The sequence below is a fragment of the Pygocentrus nattereri genome, chromosome 18 (assembly GCF_015220715.1).
Source record: "Pygocentrus nattereri isolate fPygNat1 chromosome 18, fPygNat1.pri, whole genome shotgun sequence".
Lineage (NCBI taxonomy): Eukaryota > Metazoa > Chordata > Actinopteri > Characiformes > Serrasalmidae > Pygocentrus > Pygocentrus nattereri.
The window spans coordinates 9,827,148-9,853,410 of record NC_051228.1 but is presented as its reverse complement, the minus strand read 5'-3'; the positions used below and the strand labels follow the sequence as shown (position 1 = coordinate 9,853,410).

General features: G+C 39.8%; 1 protein-coding gene across 5 annotated transcripts; it reads left to right on the top strand.

Annotated features, from left to right (window-relative positions):
* The first annotated feature begins 468 nt into the window (after positions 1–468).
* On the top strand, positions 469–25,860 carry git2b (G protein-coupled receptor kinase interacting ArfGAP 2b). 5 transcript variants are annotated; one of them, XM_017710764.2, is made up of 21 exons: positions 469–710; positions 2,731–2,864; positions 3,140–3,252; positions 4,516–4,621; positions 4,797–4,883; positions 5,173–5,303; positions 6,243–6,337; positions 8,992–9,037; positions 9,150–9,155; positions 9,267–9,318; positions 9,689–9,761; positions 9,956–10,053; positions 10,188–10,299; positions 10,414–10,556; positions 12,177–12,329; positions 12,920–13,132; positions 14,801–14,890; positions 15,444–15,526; positions 18,511–18,696; positions 22,236–22,299; positions 24,216–25,860. In XM_017710764.2, exons 1-21 carry the CDS (start codon positions 659–661, stop codon positions 24,420–24,422), a joined length of 2,244 nt encoding a protein of 747 aa, XP_017566253.2. In that variant the 5' UTR covers positions 469–658; the 3' UTR covers positions 24,423–25,860. The 5 variants fall into 5 exon arrangements, with proteins under 5 accessions (XP_017566253.2, XP_017566255.2, XP_017566254.2 ...); XM_017710766.2 differs by lacking the exon at positions 9,150–9,155 and having other exon boundaries at positions 9,270–9,318; XM_017710765.2 differs by lacking the exon at positions 9,150–9,155.
* The last annotated feature ends 403 nt before the right edge of the window (positions 25,861–26,263 follow it).

Sequence of the window (26,263 nt, the reverse complement as noted above, 5' to 3'; positions counted from 1 at the left end):
TCCATAATTAACCCTTAGCATCTCATTATGACTTGCTCTCTCATAATAATGACTTAGTATCTCATAATAATTACTTAGTGTCTCAGTGAGACATTATCTCACTATGATGAGATAGTAAGTCATAGAAAATCTCATTATTATGACTTATTAAATTGCTGTATATATTTTTCCAGTGGCGGAAACGGGCTTCCATAGGAAATCGTCTTCAATATTCATTACAGGTTTTGCAGAATTCAGAAAAAAGTGGTCCTTCTCTGATTGGCAGCTCCGCTCACCGCGTTATTATTTTTCCCCCACATGTATTCGGACAAACCCCGCCCCCGTGCTAGAATCGAATAGTAATACGCAAAAGCAGCGTTCTATTTGCATATTACGTTAGGATTGGCTAGTAATTCATAAGCGGAGCATTATTAGCCAATCTTACCGCAGGAGGCGGGACTTGTCGGAATACAGGTGGGGGAAAAAATAACACCGCTCGGTCACCTCCCCATTCAGGAAGTTGAAAAAAGGCTCAACAAGGGCGAAATTATTCTCAGTCCACTTACTTTCTGTCCCCGCAGTACAGTTCCCCAGTAGATATTTGGCTGTTTCACATGTATTCCGTCTCATGACTGTGAAAGAAAGGACCATTTTTCACCGACTTTTTTTGCAGTAAAGGATGTCAATGAGGCCTCGCAACAGGGAGATCTGCGCTGACTGCAGCGCCCCCGGTAAGACCATCTCAACTAACGTTAGCAAATCCGTTAGCGATCTAACGGAAGACCATCTTGGACTGAAAAGACAGATAGCAACGCTTTTGCTGACATAAACACACAGAGTTCACTTTCATTTTAGTGCAGCGGGTTTTAATTCAGTTTGTTGCTTCCTTTCATTTTTGCTCGTTTGCTTTCCTAGTGGCTGGCTAAACCGGCTAAGGCGCTAGCTGGCTAACGCGCTAGCTCTGTGCCTGTGGATGCCGACAAGTGGCAGCAAAAACGAAGATATAATGGGAATTTGACGCTGTTTGTGAAGATGTTTTTGTAGCTAGGATTTAGAGAAACGTTAGGTTAATGTGTTTGCTACTCGTCAGGCTTCATGCAGCAGTCTTCTGTATTTTATCTGAGGTAAAATCTGTTTACATTCAATCACAGCTTCGTACAAAGCAATTAAAGAGGCGCGCAAGCCGTAATTAAAATGCCACCATCACTACATCTGTTGATAACATGCCTACTTTCCTCATACTACGGTATCCAAGTAGACTCTAAAGTGGTATATATATGTTTAAAGGCAGGGAAAACTCTCCTCTGATGATGTACCTTGAAGGTGGAAGGAACATTTGGGGAAAACTACAAGTGCTCCAGCAGCAGTGGGGGATTTGTAATCGTTGTACTGTGTAATGCATGCTGGGTAATGTAGTGAGAGAACATTGATAGGCAAAAACCAAACAAAAAGGATACAAAATCATGAATTCGGGAGAATAATATTCTGTGTTATTCCAGCATAATCTTTAGTTTTAGACAGTGTAGTGTATTTCATATCAGCTGTACACACAGTAGCTTTTCTTAAGTTCTTACTGAGTTGCAGTTAGTGACACTGAAATTATTCCTAAGGTAAAGAGTGTCCTTTCTCCATTTTATTGAACATTCAGGCTAATAACAGACCATCAGACCAGTCACAGTTATAGTAGCAGTGAACACAAATGTTTGTATGATACTAAACTTGAGTGTTACATTCAAAATCCAGCAAAGCTTGAATGAAAAATATAAGATGTAAATATAATAAAACACGGCTTAAAAACCGCTAATCAGATCTCTCTGAGAACCCCCCCTGCGCATACAGAACTAACATCATTATCCAGCTTTTATGTGACGGTAACTGAACGTCCATGCAGAAGGACGGACAGATGGATGGATGAAGCGATGCATGAATGGGAAAGAGGATGCATGTATAAACGAAAGAACAGGCGACAGGCAGCTACAGACAGGTGGTCTAGCTTGCTAGCTTTTGTTTATGCTGTGTTAGTTTTAGCTTGCTGAGTTTCTCTGACTCTAAAACTGTTTTGTGTGGGTGGGGTAAGAGGGGACGGCCCTGTGGTTGGTTGGGGGCAGTGCTTACAGAGGTGTTATCCAAGATCAGGACCGCACAGTTTACACTGAGAGGAGAGAAATATGGTGAAGTATATCTTGTCATTTATAGGTCATTGGAACATTGTTCAGTGGGTAAACTTAGTGCATGTTTACTGTTTGCCTGCAAGAGCAAGACTAACCTAATAAAGAAAACACAGCTTTAGGTTCCCTGGGTCTTTAAATCACTATACATGAGTTTCTGACTTGATTAGTTTGGTAGCCTACATTTAAAAACTGTGCCAGAGAATGCCGTCCAAATAAAGATGGCCCTGACAAAAGTGGAAATGAGTCACTTTAGTAGAATGAAGATATTTTGAGTGTTTGCTTCATGATTCTGTGAAAATGTGTTCCTCTATTAGCTGCTTTTCCAGAGCAGTATTAATCCTGAAACTAGACTGAAAAGGATTAGCAATGGTCAATCACCACTGACAGCTCAGTAAAACACTAGGCTTGACCCGTGTCCAGTAAAGACACGAAACTTTTGTTAAGTTTATGTAGTCCGGTTTATAGAAACTTAATTAATCCTGAAAGAAATCACAGAGTTACTTGTTAATCAAAACACACTATGCAAATCATAAATACATATAGTAATGTAGTAACTTCTTTTTCTTTTTGTCTTCCGCAGAGCCTCGTTGGGCCTCGATCAACAGGGGAGTTCTTATCTGTGATGAATGCTGCAGCATCCACAGGGGCCTGGGCCGCCACAGCTCTCAGGTCCGCCATCTGACCCACACAGCGTGGCCCCCATCCCAGTTACAGGTACAGAGCGGATGTTTGTTGGATGTTTCATGTTCATTGTAGGGCTTCACTGTGTGTGCTGCAGCTATGAGGAAATGGGGGGTATTGTGTCGCAGTTCCTTAAATAAAAATAGAAGCAGTGTGGGTAGCTGGTGTGGTTTCTTTCTTGTTGCTTTAGTGTGGATAGATGCTGATTACTGAAACAGAGGTGGGCGTTCATGAATGAAGCTAAACTAACGACACTGCTGCATGTGACTGTAAGATCTCATGTTCCTGTCATTTCTTTTCCATCACAGATGGTACAGACTTTATACAATAATGGGGCGAATTCAATCTGGGAGCATAGTCTTCTCGACCCCTCGTCCATCATGAGTGGAAAACGCAAAGCCAACCCACAGGACAGAGTGCAGTGAGTGCTAACTCCCATTACACGTTGAAATCTTGTTGTAGTAGCTTCGTTAAAGTAACCGTACCATTGTTTCAGACATGCATGGCGAGCAGTAGTTTGCTGGTGTTTAATAAAGTTAGTTCATTTTTGAACTAATTTGTGAGAATTTAATATGATGTTTAAACCTACCTGTGTTTTGAAGGGCTCCACCTGTTTTTCAGAATTTCTGCATGATTAAATTGTTAAGATGTAAGCAAAGTCATTCAGAGTGGTTTCATGCGAAATGGTCCGTTCAAGAGAAACTTTACTGGTTATTTTATATTGCGATCACAAAGGCTATATTTGCGACCCTTGGTTCCTACCACAATCACTGTAAAGAAATCAGTCTGTAAGGCCCAATCCTCATATTTTTACCCTTATCCCTTGTTTTCGAGACCTTGCCTCTCAGAAATGAGTTACAAGGGGTGCTTGAAATCTTCCCCTACGACAAGGCCTGGCCCTCAGATAAACAAGAACGTTGCTTCAGTAAAAGGCTAGTAGCGCTGCTCTGTAGGCGACCCTGCCAGTGTGCAGTAACAGCCGAAGAGGGTGAAGTTCAGCAACATCACTGCTGGGCTTTAGTTACATTTAGGGCATCATATGTGTTCAAAGAGGACAGATGTGGCAATCAATTATAATTAGCCACTATTTCTTCAGTAATATGAAGCTGAAGTCAGCTGTTTGTCAGCTTCTTGTTTGACGTTTTCTGTTCCACCACTCTCTGGTGGAATGTAACTGCTGCACCATTTAAGGTGGAACTGGGAATTTAACTAGCTAGCCACTGAGACATCAGCATACTGCTAGCATTTTTATGCTTATTATGAAGAAAAGGACTTTGATACATTGAAATGTCATTAAACTAAATTAATTATAAAGGGATTATCATAATTTTTAAGGGAGAAAATACTTAAATTTGTGCCTTTCTTTAGTTGCTTGTGCAGCCATCTTGCTGTTTATTTTTTTTATTTTCTCACAACAGTCCGTTTGGATTGTGCCTCTGAAAACCTCTGTTTGAAGGGCCATGCAGCCCTAACACTTCACCCTACCCCTCTCTCTACCCCTAGGTGTGAACATGCATAATGGAGGGCTAAGGGATAAGTGGTGGGGTTGAGGGGTGAAATGGGCCTAAGCTTCTCTACAGTGCACCATGTCCCATCAAACCATTCTTACTTTGACATTTTAGCAATTGAACTTTGAAAGTTTGAGAAATGGATTTCCCCTTAAACGTGGTTCTCTTTTTCGTAGTCCTAATAAAACAGAGTTTATAAAGGCCAAATACCAAATGTTGGCTTTTGTCCATCGAATGCCATGTCGAGAGGATGATAGTGTAACTGCAAAGGACCTGAGCAAGGTGAGCAATGAAGATGTGGAGTACTTTATGCTTTATATGTAATTTCTCTGAGATTTGTGAGTAATATGGTGATGTATCAGTATAATATGCTGTTTGCCTACATTTTGTGCAAATGTAATTCCCTAATTAGATCGGAATTTAAAATGAAGCTGATTAATAATTTAACTGTTTTCAGCAACTCCACTCAAGTGTGCGGACTGGAAATTTGGAGACATGTTTGAGGCTGTTGTCTCTGGGAGCACAGGCCAACTTTTTCCATCCAGTAAGTTTCAGTGTAGGAGGTTATGAAAGGTTGTGTATTGTTGTTGTTTAACCCACTTTTGTGACAGTTTACTGAAATATACACATTCAGTGATATGTGCAATGATTTGTGCAGTGGCCTTTTATATTGAGGCAGTTTTATCTGTCTATCTATCTGTCTGTGTGTCTATATCTATCTATTTACGTATTTATTTTTAGCATTCACTATTAATATCACATATTATGTTCATTTAATTGTTATCAGGCAGGTGTAAGTACTGGGACACATAATTAGATGCTTTCTTTTGTAGGAGAAAGGGAACACTCCATTACATGTGGCAGCTAAAGCTGGTCAGGTGCTACAAGCAGAGCTCCTTACTGTGTACGGTGCAGACCCTGGTGCTCCAGACAGCAGTGGAAACACTCCTATTGATTATGCAAGGTAACGCTTACCACTGACTCGTAACAGTCCTGCCAGATGAAAGTTGTAGAGATGCGCAGTTACTGAATTTCGGGGCCGATGGTAATTGATAGTTAAGAGGACATTCCGATGAGAAAATGCCTTTTAATGTCATTTGTCATGTTGTTCAGTATTCGGCAGTGCAACATTGCATCTCTCAGCCATGCGGTTTAGTAGAATTGAGGATATTGTATCCTTTTTGTGTTTTCTTCCATCAATGTGTTCTCACTACAGTAACCAGCATGCATTCTGCACATGTGCCCTGCTGCCATTGAGTATCCACTACAGCAATAAAGAAATTCTGAATGAAATCATACATAATACAGACATGATATTCAGCTTCCGAGTAGTAACATTAGCTATCTGGCTTACTTCTGCATTAACAGCCAGTTGTTGGGGAAACAAAGCATTTCAAACAGCCCACCCTCAAGTATCTGCCACCAAAGCACTTGTAGTTTTTTTTAAAGGTTCCTCTCACATTTAAGACGCATCATCAAAAGGGGGTTTTCCTAGCTTTTAAACTGGAAAATCTCATTCTACAGACTACTGTGCAGGAATGCAGGACAGTGTATATATATTTTCAATAGATCTAAATGGCTGAAGCAACTGATAATTTAATTATTTAATTAATTGAGTTTACAGTGTAATGCATATATGAGTGCAGTGAGGCTTCACGGATGCAAGCTTAGACTCCTGGCATTGAAAATATTTAGTGCTGGGAAGTTTTTGGCATTTGATATAAACTATGATCAACAGAATGTGGTGTATATTTGGGGGTGCACATTTTTGGATGTATTCATAAATCTCATGTTATGTTATTATTCACAATGATATAAAATATTTTCTCTTTATCCTCAAATAATTTTATGTAGATTCCGCTGTCCTTGCACTGAGTAATAACATCTTTTTTTCACTCTGTAGACAAGCAGGGCACCAGGAGCTGGCTGACAGGTTGGTGGAGATCCAGTATGAACTGACGGACAGGCTAGCGTTCTACTTGTGTGGAAGAAGGCCGGGTAAGTAGGTTCTTAATATAGCAGTAGGATATGAGAGGATGTGGGTTACAGGCCTGAGCCGAAGGCATAAAGTAGTACAGCTGGTGTTACAGATAGAACCATAAAATTGTTACAATATCAGGTTCAGCTCGGCTTTTTCAGTGTTTACCAGATTAACCTGAATGTGGTTTTGTTCTATTCAGTCTGTAAAACTTTCAGCAGCCCATCTTGTTTGTTGAAAAATGTATTTTGTTCATTTCTGGCAAATTCCAGCTTTAGTTTTTCCACCTCACAGCTGCCAACTGAAAAACGTGCCATGGGGCAATTCGATGTAGTCCTGCTCACCACACTCTTCTTCAGGATCTGATCAAACAGGCTGCAAATCAAACATTATCTCATAAGTTACCTAATGTTTTTATATGTGCTGAAGTATAAACATAAGCCCTGTTTTATATTGGATTATTTTTTCAGGGAGATGTCTGTTAAAAAAAATGTCTGGCAGAAATGACCATGGCACAGGCGACTTTCTTCTTATTATCTTTAAGATGTGTGTTTATTGCATTTACATACATTAATGGCGTAAATGTAAAAATAGAATTGTTTAGTTATATATTAATGTATCAGAATTGACCATTGGATCTTTGAGGAACCGATAATTATTTCTAGATAACAATCCAAAAAAAAGTCCTAAAAAAGTTTATGAGTAGTGCATATGTAAAGTAATGTATAAAGCACTGCTTTATCCCTTTAATAAGCCTTTGGGATGGCATTTTTTCATTCATTTTCTTTTCTTTCTTCTCCTGATAGTGCTCTCTAAGGTAGTGTATAGAGTCAAAGTTTTACCGCCCAGGCCAAGTTGAGTGATTCTTCAAAAGCACACATTTTTCATTTCATGATTTGGAAAATGTTTAATATATTTATTATGGGGCCTCTGATATGCGCAGCACTGCGGTTGGTAAAAAACAGTAGGCCTGTAATCACTGGCACTGACGTGGCTGATCTGGTGGCAGTAAAATTGCAGAGAAGCACCTGTAAAAGAGGAAATTATCTCAGGACCTCATTTAAATATAATCACATTCGAGTAAGGCTTTAGTACAGTTAGGTGCAACATAAAGCTAGTTATTACTTGGCAACCAGTGCTTAGTGGAATGATACAGTTATTATCAGGGGGTGGGGGGGGATTAAGTAACAGCACAGGTGGAATTAATTTTAATAAGATAAATGAAAGAGTGTAGCGCAACATATTCTCTTCTTCATGAGCAAGTGAATGAATGAATGAATAGATAAGTGATGTAAATATTCAGTACTATAATGAATTACCTACTTTTAGTGTCAATGAGTGCAACATACAGGGTGATTCAAAAAGATTCGCCCGATTGCAAAGCGCCATCATTATACAACCGCGCCTAGGAGCCAATCACATACCAAATGTAAGAGGGGGTCCTAGAGTTTCTGACAGTCACCAGGAGATGGCTCTCTTCTGTCTGTGAGGAGATGGCGACCCCTGAGCAGAAAGCGTTTTCCGTTCTCCACTTCATTAAAAGTGAGTCTGTCATAACTGTGCAGCACGAGTTTCATCAGCAGTGAACCTCCAACAGCTCAGAGAATTTGCCGTTGGTTCCACAACACTGGATGATCTCCAAAATTGCATTGAAAGAGCCACAAGTACAGTGACAGCTAACATGCTCAGTCGAATATTTGATGAATTAGCCCATGGCGTTGATGTCTGTACAGCTGGAAGAGGTTCATATTGAGCACTTGTAAAATTACATAATAACTTTATGCTCATTTAAGCCATTTACAGTTTACAGCATTGTTTTGTAAAGATTTACAAGGGAATAATTTTGAAATCGGATTAATCTTTTTGAATCACTGTGTGCTTTAAAAGTTAAAATGTTAAAATCTTCACACTTGATAAAGATGGTTCTCCAGTGGTTCTTTAGTAAAGAGTGAACCATGAACAACCCTTTACATGATTAGTGTTCTTTGCATTATGAGGGGGTTTTTTAGCTTGATGGAGAATGTGCTGTATACGGTTCTATATAGAACCTTACAAGACAAAAATAAATGTACTCAAACGAAGTACGACATCATTACTATAGTAAACATGTTTGTGAGACATACATGAAGTAGCTGGTGTTGTGGTAACATTAGTGTCCAATTCATTTATCTTGTTGTCTAAGAAGTAGCTTGTGTGAATTTTCATGTATGGCCATTTTAAGATCAGATTTTTTTTTTTTATAAATGATGCCACTCGTATTCACAAAAGGTAAAAGCTGCTATTTGCTTTGGTACAGCAGTCAAATAATTATTTCAGTCTGTCAAGCAGCCTCCTGACGAATTCTACCGCTTGTCTCATTTCCTGTGTTCGATACGGCTTCACGTTTGCCATATGCATTGAATCATACTGCACCATCTGAAAATAATAAAAAATTCAGAACGTGTTGAACGGTGTGGGAGGGCAGGCCTTGTGAATATTATGACCACTGCAGCCCTCCGCAAGACCAGTAGGTACAGTAGTACCAGGAAGTGTGCAGACATTCTGCATGTCAAGACTGGTGGGTTTCAAGCCGGTTGCTATGTAATGCATTGATGCATATTCTGCAGGTTCTTTAGGGTAAAACTGAGCCATTTGTTTATAGTTATAAAAATCACATTTTTCACATTTATTTCAGATCATAAAAATGGGCAGCACTTTATAATCCCCCAGATAGCAGACAGGTAAGATTCACACTCTACAATTCTTTTTCTAGCGTTATCAATAACTGAGAAAACATGTACACAGTGTAACTCTGATATGGTTTTTCCTCCATGCTCACATTAAATGGATAAGAAATGTGTAAGTCAGAATGGTAGTACGTTTGTCACACGTTGTCCATATTTTTATTTTTTATAGCCTACTTGAGTTGACTTTATTTGACCATATGCTTTTATCTATGTTTTGATACAGCAGTCTGGATTTGTCAGAGCTGGCCAAAGCTGCAAAGAAAAAACTCCAATCAGTAAGCAGAATTTTTTTTTTGTTTCTTTGTAGTTTTCAAATTTAGGGATATAGGAAAAATATTCTTTGTTTGAAAGACTGAAATCAAGTCTCCTGACAGCTATAAAGGCAAAGGATGGACACACTAGATATTAAACTGAAAAAAAATGATTCTATTTAGTTGATGAGGCTTCTGTGTGTAATTTTCTGTTAGATATGTTTTCTGCTTTTTTTCCTGACACTGAAAAGTGAATAACTTGTAACTTAATGGTCATTTTGATAACTTAATGGTCAACTTGTAACTTAGTGGTCTCTGCCTTTACCTGATTATTTGTATTACGAGATTCATTAAGCCATAGCACTTTATTAAAGAGCATGCTTTTGATTCCCAGCTCAGCAATCATCAGTTTGAAGAGTTGGCCATGGATGTTTATGATGAAGTCGATCGAAGAGAGACAGATGCAGGTTAGTTAAAATTGAATCTGCACTGCGTCCGAAAAGAAAAAAAAAAGGAATAAATATGTTACTTTGTGAGTAGTAAACATAAAAAGCTGTGCAGTGTGTATAGTTTTTTTTAATTTTTTTTTATAGTAATTTGCTGTTCTTAGGCATGTGAAATGGTTGCAGTACTTATTGTACCTTCACGTTTGTGGTTGCAGTCTGGCTCGCTACGCAGAACCACAGCACCCTGGTGACCGAAACCACAGTGGTTCCTTTCCTTCCTGTTAACCCTGAATACTCATCCACCAGAAACCAGGTAAACTAGCTTGCAGCACTTCGCTCACATGCTCTTCAAGTTTCTCGCATATTATTTTAGCCTCATATAATGAGTTGCTAATCCTTCCTCTTTTTTGATTTTATTTGAATTTGTTTGGATTATTTGTAATACAGGGCAGACAGAAGCTGGCAAGGTTTAATGCCCATGAGTTTGCCACACTTGTAATTGACATTTTAACTGATGCAAAGCGGCGTCAGCAAGGGAGTTCCCCAGACAATGTCAAAGGTAGGGAGTGCCTTTCAAAGCTTTTATGTAATTGCTTTATTAATGCATTTATTTGTAAACCCCAGATTGCCGCCCTTTTGACTTTTTATTGATCTTCCCCCCCCCCACCCCAAGATAACGTGGAGCTGATTCTAAAAGATATTGGCAGCCGCCATGGGAGTGAGAGTCAGGAGCTGGATCAGCCTGACTATGACAGCGTTGCATCCGACGAAGATACAGAACGGGAGCCAGCATCTGGCAAAGATGAGCGCACAAAGGTACTTCCCAGTAGGAGTGGGCAATATATGTTATTGTTCATGGAATAAGTTATATGATTGTGTGCTGGGCATCTGGGCATATTTTGGGTATCAACAGCATTTATAGAACACTGAACAACTGCATGTGTCGTTAAATTTGGATTGGATTTATTTAGCTCGTTATTTTATGCAGGATGGATAATATGGCAAAAAAAATAGTGACGCTAGAATGTTTGCAAACTCTGAATTTCTGGGTTCATCCAGGTCATTAAAAGGAATAAAGAAAACCCAATGAAACATACATACAACCCATTTACTGAAAAGAATGATCCAACATTAAAAGTCTTTGTTGGAAAAAATATGTGTACCTCTGCTTTCAGTAAGTTGTGTAGTCCACTTTGATGATTTCAGTGATTTCAACCAAATGTTTTCTGTAGAATTCCTTGCTCTATCAGTGATAACAAGCCGTCCTGGTTATGTGGCAATGAACTGTGATACTGCTACTACCATGTTTCACAGTGAGGATGATGAGGCTGGGATGAAGTGCTTTGTTTTTATCAAACACATTTTACTAAAGAATCGACTGTCGAGGAGTGATTAGCAAAGCCATGCCCATTTCTTTGTTTTTTTTCCCCTCTGGACTTCCACTGTAGATGCCTTTACATGTAAATGCTGCATTATGTTTTTAAAAATTTTGTAATTTAATTCTGAACCACTGGGTCACTTGAGCTGTACAGAAACAGTAAATGTGAAATAAATATTGCGTACACATCATTTACTGTTATTAACAAGATGTTTTGAGCTAACTTAATCCTGTCTAGTTCTGTCAGTTCTCTTCGCCAACATGACAGTTATCACCTTTTAAGGCTTGTTGTCAACGATATCCGATCACATCACCTGGGCCTACCAGTAGTGCCACATTTAAAAGTACAGTATTAAAAACTAGTAAGTCTATATCCTGAATCAGTCCTGATGTGTTGTTTAGGTTTATCGTTCTCCTTTTTTTTCTTACACATGGCTGTGATTGTTAAACTGAAAGTCCTGTGGGACATGGGAAGACTGCACAGCTACAGTAAAGAAGGCTTACAGCTGGTTTATGATTTATTTGAGGTGTCCTTGAGCAAGACACCTAACCCCCAACTGCTCCCCGGGCGCCGTGGATAGGGCTGCCCACCGCTTCGGACAAGTGTGCTCACTGCCCCCTAGTGTATGTATTCACTAGTGTGTATGCGGTGTTTCACTTCACGGATGGGTTAAATGCGGAGGTGGAATTTCCCCGGTTGTGGGATCAAAAAGTATCAATTATTTTGCAAAATACCCCATGACAGTATCGTCAAAGGGCAATGGCTAGGGGGCTCGACTTCACACAAGCCCAGTTCCAACTTGCTTCAAAACCTTCATCCAAAAAAAAAAACCTTCTCTTTTAGGCCCGGTTGGTCCCAGAAGAAATGTTTCTTCAACAAACCACCAGTTCCCCGTTCAGGGCAGTAATGGAGGTTGTTTGCATCAAGAACATCTTTAAACCATCGCCAGTGTTTACACTCAGGCACATCACATTTCTCAAACTATAGTGGCTGTTTATCACATCAACAGACAGTGCTCTGACCTCTCTCCTCCTCTGACTGTGTCTCTCCCAACCAGAGCTCGGAGTCATCAGACCTGTCCGACGGACCAATCACGGTGCAAGAGTTCATGGAGGTGAAGACCGCTCTGAATGCATCAGAAGCCAAGATCCAGCAGCTGCTCAAGGTCAACTGCCACCTGAGTGAAGAGCTAAGGATCATGCAGAGCAAGGTGGTGACTCTACCCATATGTTCTCTAGAATACTCCATCCCTACTCTTATCATATTTACTTTGTTCATACTGTGTCAAGCAGAACATGTGGTATGCTGCTTTTAAAACCTTGCTGCCCCTGTGCTTACTCACCATGGTTATCTGATCTGCATTGTTGAGCAGCTCCTCTCAGAAACAGATCCTGTTCCAGTAGCTGCTCAGGTGCTTCTGTCAGGACCCGTTTCTGTCTGATAAGGCATCAGATAGTATGTCTTGATGAAGCTCTAGTTACCAGCGGATTCTATTGCTTCTTGAGTGTTTACCATGCGAATGAAACACTTTTAGATTTAGATAAAAGAGGCAAAGCAGAACATGAACTTTTTCTGAAACAGTTCAACTTGCAGAATCATTTGAAACTCTATTTGGTAACTTCATGTACAATCTGCTACTAGTAGACTAGGTGTTGTGGTCATTAGTAAACCAGGGCAAGGGTCACTTTGAACACTCTCTCTAATAAGTAAGATGATCTTTGAACTACAGTTCTATGAAGAAACTGTGGATGACATGGATGCAACCGTTAACATCTGTGTATGTGTTTGCTATGTCTCCAGCTTAACTCCCTGCAAAACGAGAACACTAGTCTAAAATGGCAGGGGACCAACAGCCTTGCCCACCCGCAGGACCCCCAGCGTCGACTGCCACCCCGTGGAGGCCGGGCCATGTCCATGTATGAGACCGGATCGGGGTTGAAGCACTATCACCCCAGATCAGACGGTACCCACCCTGACCCAGGCGGCCTCACCCTCCAGCCCCTTCCACCCAACGTAAGTGTGGCCCAAAAGGGAACAGTGCGTGATTTGCAGGATTGTCACTTGGCTTTGTGTTTGTTTTCAGTCTGTGAACAGTATTGTTCAGTATTTGATCTTGCATTTAAGGTTTGGTTAATCATCAGTCATTGTCATACCCCTTCCATTGTGTAGAGATCATTATGTAAAGGAATACCTTGGCAGTATATTATTTTTCCCCCTACTCCAAATGGAGGTGATCAAAGATGTTTTTGGTTTCTTGAGTTTGCTTTGTTTGTTTTGCACCGAATGCTGATATAGCTGATTGAGTTAGGCATTTTGGTCAAATCTCACATTTCAATTTGAAAAATAATGCCTTACTAATAAGGTATAAGGTTGCTACATACACACCAGATGCTACTAGAGGCTGTGAAGCCACTTAGTATTTTTATTACTGTACTACATCAAACCCAAACTACAAATCTGTAGTAGGTGACATCTGGCTTGAATGGGCTGAAAGATTAATTAAGAGCAGTTTTATTATAGTCTACATTATTAACAGCACAACCAACAAGACAGCCACATACTATGACATCACAACCACAACTAACTGGCAGTCTGGTAAGCTACATGCAGTGTTCAAGCCTCCAGCTGGAAAAGTGCATGCTTGCATCTTATTGGGCAAAAAAAAAACAGGTCTGAACCTTTAATTCATAAAGAATAATTGCAATTTAAACCACAGTCACAATATTGGTCAGAGAAATCTCAATTAGATATTTTCTCTGAATTATCCAGACCTACCGCATAACTTTTTAGCATGAAAACAGAGAGTTAGTTAGTAGAGAAAAGCCCTGTTCAGATTTTTACTGGCATTTCTCAGTGAGTTTAGTTCCCCCTGAATACACCATGTCAGTCATTTGTATTGACCGCGCACTCTCGCTTCAGTAAAGACCTGGGCTTTGCTATATTTACCTATTTATTATATTTACCTATATTTACTAAAAGAAGTTTTATGCTGTTAAATCTATGCAATCAAGATTATAAAATGAGCTTCAGCTTCTATTTTTGCAGCGCCTGTGCTGTACCTGCGCTTTGGAGTACCTGCTACCCAGAAGTAGAAGATCTAGTGCAGTGCAGAGCTTCTTCTTTAGTGTGCTGTAGCCTTAAGCTGGGGGCAGTAGTCTTTCCGTGTTTACTTCTTCGGACTAAATAGATCAACTCTGACATAAAACATACGACACAGTTCAGACATATTCTTATGCTTCTTCTGTTTGACAGTGTGTGATGTTAGAAAGAATATAATTTGCAAAAAAATATATTTGTGTTGTTTTAACTTTTATGACCTGTTCAGAAATACGAAAACTCTGACTCGTCCTTAGAAGCTAATAAGTGATATGTAATGTGCATTTTTATATAACATGATCATACAGTGTCAGAAACAATGTCTGGTTGACTTTGTCACAACTCGCTGTGGTTCCCAGTTACATAAGTGTGTGATGTAGACATTCACCATGCTAGCTACATAATCCTTGCCGCTCTGGTGCAAAACTAAAGAAGCGTTCTTTGAACACCATGTCTTGACTAATCGATTACATTTGGGGTAAGTGGAAAATTGTGTAAATTGTTTTTGTTTTTGTTTTTTTGCCAAACTATTCCTTGAAGATTCTCTCTGCCTCTGTACATAAACTGGATTTGAACCCTTTCTAGATTGGGAAGGGTCCTTCCGTGGCCGCCTCCTCCTCCCTCCCCACCTTCCCCTCCTCCCTGTCCTGGTCGTGGGATGAGCGAACCCAAAGGGTGAAGTACTCGCTCACTGAACAGGCCATCCTCTGTAGGGAGTGCCTGGCTTCCCCTGTCACCCCTCCTCCTCAGCCCACTTCCACCCACAGCTTTACCTCCCCTCCCTCAGCAAATCTGCATGCATTCCGTACCTACACCCACCACCATTTCAGTTCATAACAGTGTCTTTATAGGAGATACAGGGCTACTTTGCCCTGCTACTAATCTCACTCAGATGCTGCATTTATGACTACAGTGAGGCTGAAAAGCTGTGCTCATTGTTACACTCAGTGTATATCGCCTTGTGCATGAATTTCCAGTATGTGTCTGTCTGTAATGCTCTGTTTTCCTCAGCCTAATTATGACATCCACATGTTTTTGCACCTAAAGCATGAGAAATGCCCCTCTACTGCAGCCTGACATGCGCTGTCTGCCTGGGCTGCTGTTAACACGGCCGTGTCTCTCTTGAGCAAGCCCTGTTGAATTTCTCTGTAATAAGATAGGCCCTGTGATGGAAGCAGGCATGGGGTTTGTGTGTAGAGCTCTCACCACTCCTTCTCTCCCACTGCAGGGCTCCCGGGTGGATGGCCAGAGCAGCGTGCCTGAGAGCGACTATGATAACGCACCCAACCACACAGAGTTGGAGGACTCTGGGTACGGCTCCTCAATTTCCACTTGAATGTGTCAGTGTGCTTTTACCTTGTTTGGTGCTGACCAGTCAAACAGTTTACAGAGTTACCTTGGTAACGGCCCCCAGTGATGGTTAAATGTAGCATCATTTTTTAATACCTTAAAAATTAAATAATTGATATCTTGGATAAGGAAGGTGCAGGAGGCGTAAGAAAGACACTAGTACTCCCACACAAGAACATTTTTGACCTGGGAAATTTTTGGGGTGAATTGATATTCTACATTCATACCACATTTATTGTATCTAATGTACATGAGATTGTTGTTGAATATTTTCAGTGCTGCAAGCATGCAAGTCTGTGCAGGAAGCAGCCTGGATGGTACGATGTACATTTTAAGATATCCTCAGTATCCTCAGTATCCTCAGACCACAGTGTCAGGTTTCAGACATCAGACAAAACAGCTTCAGTTCTCAGAAGGAATAAAAAGGAGTAAAATCATGTCTCAGTTCTTGTACACCAGGTGACATGTTTCATTCATCCTCAGGTCCCTAGGGCTGTATGGTATTGGTAAAAAATGCAATGTTCGATAAAGCTGTTGGTTATCATGATGACTATATGAGAAGTGATAAATTATCAAAATAAGTGCACATCTGTCTGGGTTAACACAGACAGACATTTTTTTGAAAGTGTAATTAGAAATATAACTTCTCCTTTAAGCAAATAGCAAAACACAGAATTAGAAAAGCACCATTTACTATTCGGCAAAATAAAAGTTTTGCACACTGAACGACTAAGACAGTCAGCAGTAAAACAACAAACTTCAACAGCTTTTTCTATAAAGTATTCAAAAACAAATTTATTTACACAAACAGACTTTTGTTTATTTTTATGATTTTTATGTTTATTTATTCTTTATTTTTGTTGTGACAGTAGCTATCACTGCCTCACATACATAATACTTAATACTGGGTGTAAGAGCAGCACTTATACAATGTTTCTACAGGCCAGGTCTGTCATTATGGATCTTGATGTATTTATCATGGAAAGTCATATCAAATAAAATTGATCATGCAGCGTTATCTCTGATGCTAATATTAGTGTGATGGTCACATTTCCTAGCGGTTCTTTATTACTAGCTTTTATTATGGTCTTTTTTTCACAAATATTACGGGATTATCTCAATTTTTGCACAAGTGTTGCATTTACTTATTTACTTAATTGCTTATTGAAATCAATGTCACCACCCCATCCCCCTGGACAGTTTAACTAGACTCGAGTGTTATGGCACAGGCCTATGGGCATCATTCCGCTTTGTAATGAACCCCGGCTTATTTCAGTTCGCTGTTACGATGATCCGCATCAAGTAAGGGAATCCCAACATCAGAGCTCGTTTTTTCCTTTTTCTTTTTCTAGTGGTTCAAAAAGTAAAGAAAGTGCTGTACTTTGTACAATCTGCCTTTCAACCGTTTATAGAGGTTTCTGTAAAAGAGCACCACCAAATTTCTGACCAGTCTGAGAACACTGGCATGTATAATTTAGCGCACTTTAGCAATTGCAATATGAAACCAACTGAACCAAATGAAAAACCCAACCCCTGGTGGGGAATTTAGCAAATGAACTAGGTGTGAGAATGGCCTAAAACTCTATTTGATATGGCCTAGCTTTACCTGGGGAGGTGCTGTAATTTAAGTGATTGAGTGATTTACTGATATCCATGATTATAAAGTCTGAAAGTAATTCCACAATTAATGGCCTTTCTCAACCCCCTGCAACCCAGATGGAGAAGCGGCTTAGAAGGGGTGTGTGTGTGTGTGTGTGTGTGTGTGTGTGTGTGGCCTTTCGTAATTGTTTAAATTCACCTTATGATAATGTAACAACAAAACCTGCTGATAGACACGGCCTTGTGTTATGCCGTTTTTCACTGTGCCGCCTGTCACATAAAACTGATGTAAATATAAAGACTATCTGTGGTAACTTTGCGAAAATACACAGATTTCTATCCCATATGAACCCTCTCTGACAAACAAATCCAGATCAAATAGTGCTTAAGGCAGGGCTGCCCATCCCTTCTCTTGGACATTTGCCACCCTACAGAGTTTAGATCTAATACAACACGCCTAATCCAGTTAATGTGTAAGCATTTGTCATAGGAAGGCGTATATGTTAGATTACAGTTGGAAGTAAACTCTGCAGGGCAGTAAATCTCCAGGAACAGGGTTGGGCTCGCCTTATTTTGGGCCATTAACTTTGACTGCCACAAGGTATTGACTAATGCAATGGTTCCCAACTGTAGTCCTGGAGCCCTTCTTAAGTCACTGCCTTTATTTTTCTGATTCTATTGTTTGTGATAGATGTGTTAGCTTAGCTCCTTAGCTAACTGCAGCTTCACAGAAGTTACTCTGCTACCAGCCATGTCCATTACATGCGCTTATGGTTAACAAGTTGGCTTGCTTACTAATTGCACCAATGAGGGTTTTTTTTTTTTTTTCTTCCCCCATGCCCATTTTGCAAGGCGGCACAAACTGTTAATAAGCTGTAGGTTTGAAGGATTTGGGGACAATATATTGTGATTTTCGTGACTAAAATGTTTAATTTCTTTTGCCAAGAAGTCCAGCATATCCACTTTTTATAGCTTAATATAGTGTGACAGATTGCCAGTTAGTTGTGGTACTGTTGTTATGTACACAAGTTGATAAGTTATTAAGTTAAACTTACTCAATTAAAATCTAAGACAGTGCTGTTGATGATGTGTTATAATAAAAAAATGGCAGACCTTGCCATTTGAAAATTGCGCTCTTTTAATTTGCAATTTTGAAATAAATTCTTTTAATCTTTCTGCTGCAAAAAAAAATCATTAGCCCAATATCTGCACTATATTTGGTTCTCCTTGGTCTAATACACTTGACTGAGCTCAAGAAGGGACTGAAGGAAGTGTATTGCTATGGCCGAGGACTGGAATCAACTGGACTAATGTATCACTACTCTCTTCCCTGCTTCACGTACCAGGTCAGTGTGTGCTCCCAGGACCGCAGGCTGGTTGGGAGAGGGGGCTATCCCTGAGTCAGGTGACCCTGATGAGTGTGAGCCAGACCCAACTCTGCCTTCCACAGAGGATGTCATCAGCAAGACGGAACAGATCACGAAGAACATCCAGGAGCTGCTGCGGGCCGCCCAGGAGAACAAACATGAGAGGTAAGGTCACATAATAAAGAAAGCAATGCTTTGAATTTACTGGATTCAGATCTGCGCTTCATGTCTAATTAATATATTAAAATACTACAAGACAGATGTGCTGATGTAATCTATGACCCATTTGAATCAAGACAGTTCAGTGCAATACTTTCTTTTCAGTGCACACAGTCACTATCAAGGGTATTAATAGTTAGTTTGTTCCTCTTTTGCTGCAGTAACAGCCTCTGCTCTTCTGGGAGGCTTTACACTAGATGATGGAATATTGTTGTATTTGAGTGCAGTCACAGAAGCATTAGGGAGGTCCGGTCCTGATGTTGGATGAATGGTTCTAGGTCACAACTCAACCCAGAGAACACAGTTCCCACTGCTCCACAGTCCCATGATGTGCCCATGTACGGACACTTGCCGTTGGACATGGTGACCGTAGGCTCATGTGCTGCTACTCCAGAGCATCTCATTTTATTGACAGTGCTTTTCTGTGGAGATTACACAAGCTGTGTGCACACAATTGAACATCGGTGGGTTCACCGCTAGCAGCTGAACAAACATTTGGATATATTGTGTATTCAGTTTCCTTAACAGAAGTGCATTTTATGTACCCTGGCACCATTTTGTGGAGCCACCATTGTTTATGGAAGAAGAAAAAGGGAAATGAAATCTGAAGTTGACAGAAATTCTCTTCAATTATTTGTCTTACCGTCATCCTCTGTTTTCACTTCCACTTTACTGGTGTGCCCCTGTATGTCTTTGTGCTTGTATTTGTATGTTTTCGGGAAAGAAATGCCCTGACTTCTTTTGAAAAAACACAAAGATGAAGATAACCTGACTTTGTAGAGTGCTTTTTTATTATTTTAAATGGAAAGGGTAAAACAAGGGATGTTAATGATGAACTGTTAATCCACAAATAAGCGATTGTTCGATCATCTATCTGCTTTAAAAAAGAAAAGCGTTAATTTTATTTCATGTCCAAAAAATAACCGCTTATATTTCAATAGCCAGGTTTGCCATTCAAGTTGAGGAACATGTATAAACTGTACATATAAGCGCTCAATAGTTAGGCCTACTAAAATATGAAGCATGCAGCTAAAAACGGTTCCACTTGTCAAGAGGATGAAAGCACAACTATAGTGATGTATCATATCGAAAGCAAATAAGACAGACAGGTGTTTCATCTGTGTTCAAGAGAAACTGCACAGCGGTGAGAGGAAATCACACATCGGTGGACAAAATTAAAGAGAAGGGTGTGATGGATGGTGGCAGCTCTCAAGAGCTACTGATGTACACTGAACTAAAACTAGCCCCAGTCATGGCATCTCTGTTCCTTCAAACTTGAGCTAGTAATGAATGGTAAATATGACTTCAGAATGTATGACTTCTATAATAGTCATTTCATCGAGTTCTTTAGTTTTTGGTCATATAATCTTGAAAATTTTGTTGTCAACCCCTTGATTTTCATATAATTGCTTATGCCTGGAACTGCTTATGAGTGCTATGTCTCTCAGTCTGTATCTATCCCTGTAATGATTTGATATTTTGACAGTCTCAGTCTACATTATTTGATGAAATTTGCATCCCTTGGTAAAACCATTTTTTTTGTTCTCCTTACCTTCTTTTTTCACTGAAGTTAAGGTTAGACCTTGAACATAGAAGGATCCGTGTACTTTTAGTCTGTTCTGTGTTTTCCCTGAGGTCCATTTCTAACGTCTGTGTGGTTTTATATACCAAAAATTTATCATTTACTTTTACATGACCATTTTCCAACCCCTCTTTATCCCTTAGAATTGAACAGTCTGTCTTTGCTACTGTGCCTTTAAGACAGATGCATGTAAATATCCTCTGTTCTGTTTGGCTGCCTTGTATTGTAGTTCTGTCAAAAAGCAGCCTGGCCTGCTTATAATGTCAGTGGTGAATGCTTGGGGCTAAACTGCTGTAGGTTGAATAGTCCGGTAGATGTAAATGTATTGGCTTTTGTAACATCACAAAACTAGTGGATACAAAACAGGCTTAGTTTCTATGAATGGACTGAATGGAAACTTTTAACAGCTGATATTTTATGTCCAGGAAAATTTGGTGTCAATGATATGGATCCTTTAATACATAAATATGTAAATATGTGACAATCTAATTTATATGGGTTGAGTATATGACTCAGGTTTATGTCGCTGTTCTGACATTGTATAAAAACAAACCTGTGTGTGTGTGACTCTTCCGAGGCATCTCCCAACTCTGTCAGGGCTGTTTCAGTGGCCTGCTGCCCTGCACTGAGCAGGCTAAGAGAGACCCTTCTCTGCAGGATCCCTGCTTTCTGGTACTCTGCCCCCTGTCTCCGGGACAGTGGCTCTTTTGTCTGGGTGCCGAGTGGTGGGAGTTTGTCGAACGCAGCTAGCATTCAGAGCAGCACGCCCTCCTGATTATAGCGATTGCAGAGTGTAGACAGTCCCCCGCATGTCTTGGCAAATTATACTCATTCACAAAAGCTTTGATCTTACAGGTTTACAGATAGCTTAGTCATAACATTATTGTCAGATCAATCTTTTTTCCATCCAGTTGATGTTTGTTTTGTGTATAAATGAAAATATTTTTGACTCATTGACTCATATTGCCATTGTGTTGATAAACCACTAATTTTACTTGCACAGCAGACCTTTATCTGCCCAAGAGCATAAGCTTTGCTGACTGCTTCCTACTCAAAGCTTCCTACTCACGTGACTGTGTGTGTGTGTGTGTTTTTGTGTTTGTACCTTGTTTGCATTTGATAATGTTTTGCTTTTACCTTTTTTCCATTGTCCTGCCACACCCACGAACATTAAGCACTGCTGGAGAGTATTAATTCACCAGGTACAATGTGCCAGTAGTGAGAGATTTTGACCAGTTTGATCTGTTTGCTGGTTGTTTGTCACAAGCTGATATTCAATTGAAATGTTTTGCACCAGCCAGTTATTTCATGAGGAACTAGTACCAAAGAGTAGCATATCAGTGGCTTATCTCCAGAACAGGGTGAACTGTGAGATTCATATCACTCTGATAGGACAACGGAATACAGCGAGTATTCATCACTGTTTTTTATGCCAGATCCATTCAACGTTGAATTTCAGCTTCAGTAATGTTTTCATAGTAGGACTGTCAGGGAAGTACATGTGATAAATCTATGTCCAGGCTCCAAATCACTTGTGGTATCGTGAATGCCATGCTAAGCTGATTTAAATCATGCCACCTGTTTTAATTGAATTAAATCTTCTGCAAATATGAGATCGTGACCTTGAAATTCCATACTGTCAAGTGATTAGTAAGCTAAAAAGTAGCTTTACTGCTGGAGTATTACATAGATGGTCACATGGGTATGTTTGGTCTTCAAAAGCTTTTAGACGTTAGACGTCACATTCTACATGTTAGATTTCTTGTGTTACGCTTTTTAATGCGAGCGGTGCTGTTTTTCCTGCATTGTGTGCTCTGTGGCCTTGCATATCTTTGCATTTTTGGTTTTATAACCGGGTAATAACTTTAATGCCTTTCATTGTCTCTCTTGTCTGTCCTGCCAGCTTTGTTCCATGTTCAGAAAGAATTCATCTAGCTGTGACTGAAATGGCTACCCTCTTTCCCAAGGTGAGAAAAGATGAAGATGTTATGCCATTTTATTATAAACTGCTTAATATTAAATGCACCTGTTTTGTTTGTTTGTTTGTTTGTTTGTTTGTTTGTTTGTTTGTTTGTTTGTTTGTTTTGTTTTGTTTTTTGTGTTATTAATCAAGAATAAGGCTCAGGTATCAAAACATCGGGGCAGGAATACTGATTTATATGGAAGCCTATTTCTGCCACTTGGAGAAAAAAACGGAAGTTTCTCATAACTATGAGATTTTCTGAATTATAAGCTGCTAAGTCATTATGAGAGACCGAGTCATAATCATGCGATTTTCTTTACTACAACACCTCATTATTATGACGCAAGTCATAATTTTGACCTAATGTCATTGAGAAGATTGTCAAAATTGATAGACTAGTAAGCAGTAATTATGCAATAGTCATTATTGAGAAGTCATGTTCTTGAGAGATGCTGTTATAATTATGATATTTAAGTCATAATTATTAGATGCTAAGTCATTATTAAAAACCTGTTTTTTCAAGTGGCTGAAACAAGCTTCTGTGCTTCATGGATTTAAGATCAGTAATTGTGGCTAGAAATTGGGGAAAAATTCGGATAGCCAGTAAAATTGGCTGATGTCTGTTACAGTTGTTACATAATTGTCTGATTGCAGCTTCTTCAGCTGACTCCAGTTAGCACAGCTGTTAGCTTTCACAGTCGGTTGTTTACATCACAGCAAGCAGGATGTGCATTTACATCCCCTGGGCTGAGGCGAATGCATATAAAAGAAATAAAGCAGAACACGTTTATTGAGACACATCATGAGTCTTTTGAAAGAAACGGGTCTAACTTCTGACTGATGCTCTAGTGCCTTTAGAGGGCAGCGATGAGTCCTTTTTGTCTATTTGAGCTTAAGCTGTTTCTGTCATCATTTGGGAGCTAATAAGTCTTGACAGCTAGGAAGTGAGATAATCAGCCTGTTTAGTCACTTTAGGCTTGTTCTATAAAACTTTACATGGTTATTAAATTGGTAATTGCAAACATGCATATGCCAGTAAATCATTAGCTAAAATTTAATGTGGCAGGCCTGGTGATGTAATTTTATATTTATATTTTACGTTTTAAGTTATGCCCCAGTAGTTTTGGTTAAACAAGGCTTTCCTGACCATGTTGGGTGATGGTTTGACATTTACATCAGGCGTTAAAAGCTCACATGTGACGGGAAGGTGTTTGGTGTGTTGGGAGTATATGGTTACGCATAAGAACCATAAGAAACCATAGTAGCGACCTGACATAGCAAACGCAAAAGCCGACAGCAGCAAGCCATCGCATGTGTGACTATTAATGTGAAGGTAATTGTTACACAGTAGTGTTGAAAAGACATTAAATTCTGAAACTTTAAATTCTGGATATTGAGTCAGTTGGTATTGGATATGAGTGAGGAATGCTCTGCCACACCAATCATGCTGACTGATAGGATAGTCAAATAAAATAAGAATAATGACACTGTTAAATAATATAAATATTGTAGCACTACTAGCACAATTTTTTTGCATCTCATTTTCTCTAATTGTATTCATTTTACATGTTTATGTAATAATAACTACGGCGTGTTTTATGTACAGATTCACTCATTTAACCTGTATTGCTGTCATACAGTTTGCTGTCGGTCAGTCAATACATCACTCAGGGCTTAGTCCAAGCACTGATGTTCTGGGTGGACTTTTGTTCTTAAGACTCATTTCTTTAGTTACTACATTGAGTTATTTTGTATTAAATGAGCTATACGAGTGAGGGCTTGAGAAGTCTGGACTGACATACATGTCCTTTAGGGTTAAAGGGGTTTAACCTACACTGCCCGAGCTGCCATAAATATAGATAAACAGCTGACGCCATACGGTTGTGTTAAGTGATACCCTTTGTGTCTCTCCCCTCTCAGAGGCCGAGTTCAGAGATGGTGCGCGGGTCACTGCGCCTGCTGACCTCCAGTGCCAGTCGACTGCAGGGCGAGTGCCACCGGGCCACGCCGGCTGATTCCTGCCCCGCCGACGCCCAGCTGGTCACGCAGCAGCTCATCCAGTGCGCCTATGACATCGCCAAAGCTGCCAAACAGCTCGTCACCGTCACTACCAAAGAGAGCAACTGACCTGCCGGAGGCTTGCCCTTTGTTCTATTCCAATGTTTCCCAATGCTGGTCCTGGATTACACGTGCCCAGCATATTTTAGTGCAGTGGTCACCAGCTCTGGTCCTGGAGCTCTACTTTTATATAGAGTCTAGTTCAAACCACATTCTGCCACACCTGCTCCAGCTCATTAGCTTCTTTAGAAGTTTGATCGGCTAGATCAGATGCATTAGTGTTGGGGAAGGAAAGGAGGCATATTAGATGCAGAATGGAACTTGACTCTGCACCTCCAGGAAGAGGGTTGGTGTAGGAAAAGCACTAAAATGTCCAGGGCAGGGGTATTTTTAGGACCAGAATTAGAAACCACTGTCCTGTTCATTTCAATACGGAGGCTTTGGCCATCATTACTATTTTTTATGGCATCAGTATTATGAAAAGTATTTTATGTTATTTTTTTATTTAAAGGACTTCGGTTCACAGTTTTTTTTTTTTTTTTTTGTTGACCAAATTTTAAATTATAACCTTCGATGTATAACCTGTTGTTACAATGTTGACACATGGCATGTTAACATGTTGTTGAAGTCTACAGGCCGTGGGTTTTCACCATCAACCAACATCTAGCTCAGTCTGTACTGCCATTTTCCGATAACTTGTCGAGTTGCAATCGATGCAACTGCCGTGTGACGATGCAATCTCTTGTTGTAATAAAACTCGGCCGTGCTCTGTTCAGTGAATATTTAGTCCTCTGGGCCTTTCTGCATGAAACACCACTTTATCCCTCATCCTGTAACTTTTTAACAGATGTGTAGAGCGTCTTTTCATGTATGCTTTAGTCTATAAGCTATTATACCTCACTCACTTTTATATACATGTTTACTATATATACTATATACTCAACTGCTCTAACCTCTTGTTACCATGTTCCAGAGACCCAAAACACTGTCTTCAATTTGGACGTATTTTTGGGTTTAAAAACACAGAACCACATTTGTTCTCTTCCTTTGAGTACGTTTTTGTTAATAACAATGGACAGAAGCCTCTCCCACTATTGTTTTTCATTGCATTTATTTGTACCTGTGCTTTGTGCAATTGTGAATTGAGATTCATCCAAAGGATGTGTTCAATTACTAATGTCTCTAACATCCACCAGCAGTTGCGCTTGTGATTTTTTTTTTTTGTTTGTTTTTGTTTTATATGTGGTGCTATTATTAGTTTGTCCTCGTATTATTCAGTACTTTGTATATATATAAATGCTGCTAGCTGTCTACTACATATGCAACTAATAAGGTGGTGTTGGCTAAATCCCATCCCTTTACTGTTACAAATAGACATCTGTTCAAGGCGCAGTGATGGGCCATGTGGACCTCGTACAGGAATAAGAGAAACGTTGGTTTCGCTTTTGTGAAAACCCTGCCATTGAATATAATAAACCAGAATTTATAACGTGTGTCACGCACAACATATGACAGTGTTATTTCAATGTGTGCATGTGTGAATGTGTGAACAGAGCCGCCCAAAGTAAGGCCTGTAGACCAAAGTTGGCCCACGAGGACGTGTGAAAATGTATTATACTTATTTTTCCCTTGTTCTTTTTTTATATTAAAAAGATACAGGATTGGTTTTGGTTTTCCCAACAGGGATTAGACCTCATCCTGGACTATATTTTCCTGTGTAGAATGCTGAATAGACCAGAACTAAACTTAAACCCAGGGACAACTGAGCTGTGTATTATGTTATATTAACACATTGACACACCATTTCATTGAACAACACAATATGTAGCCAGCAGGTATGAGCTAATAGAGAGTAGCACACTGTGTAATCCTCAACATCTGGCTATCTTGGAAATCTTATGAGGTACTTC

Excerpts from the sequence above, each read along its gene's own strand:
- git2b (XM_017710764.2), top strand. The coding sequence starts at position 659 with ATGTCAATGAGGCCTCGCAACAGGGAGATCTGCGCTGACTGCAGCGCC. Across the intron at positions 711-2,730 it reads CGCTGACTGCAGCGCCCCCG|AGCCTCGTTGGGCCTCGATC; the intron begins GTAAGACCATCT and ends TGTCTTCCGCAG. Across the intron at positions 10,300-10,413 it reads TTCCCCAGACAATGTCAAAG|ATAACGTGGAGCTGATTCTA; the intron begins GTAGGGAGTGCC and ends CCCCACCCCAAG.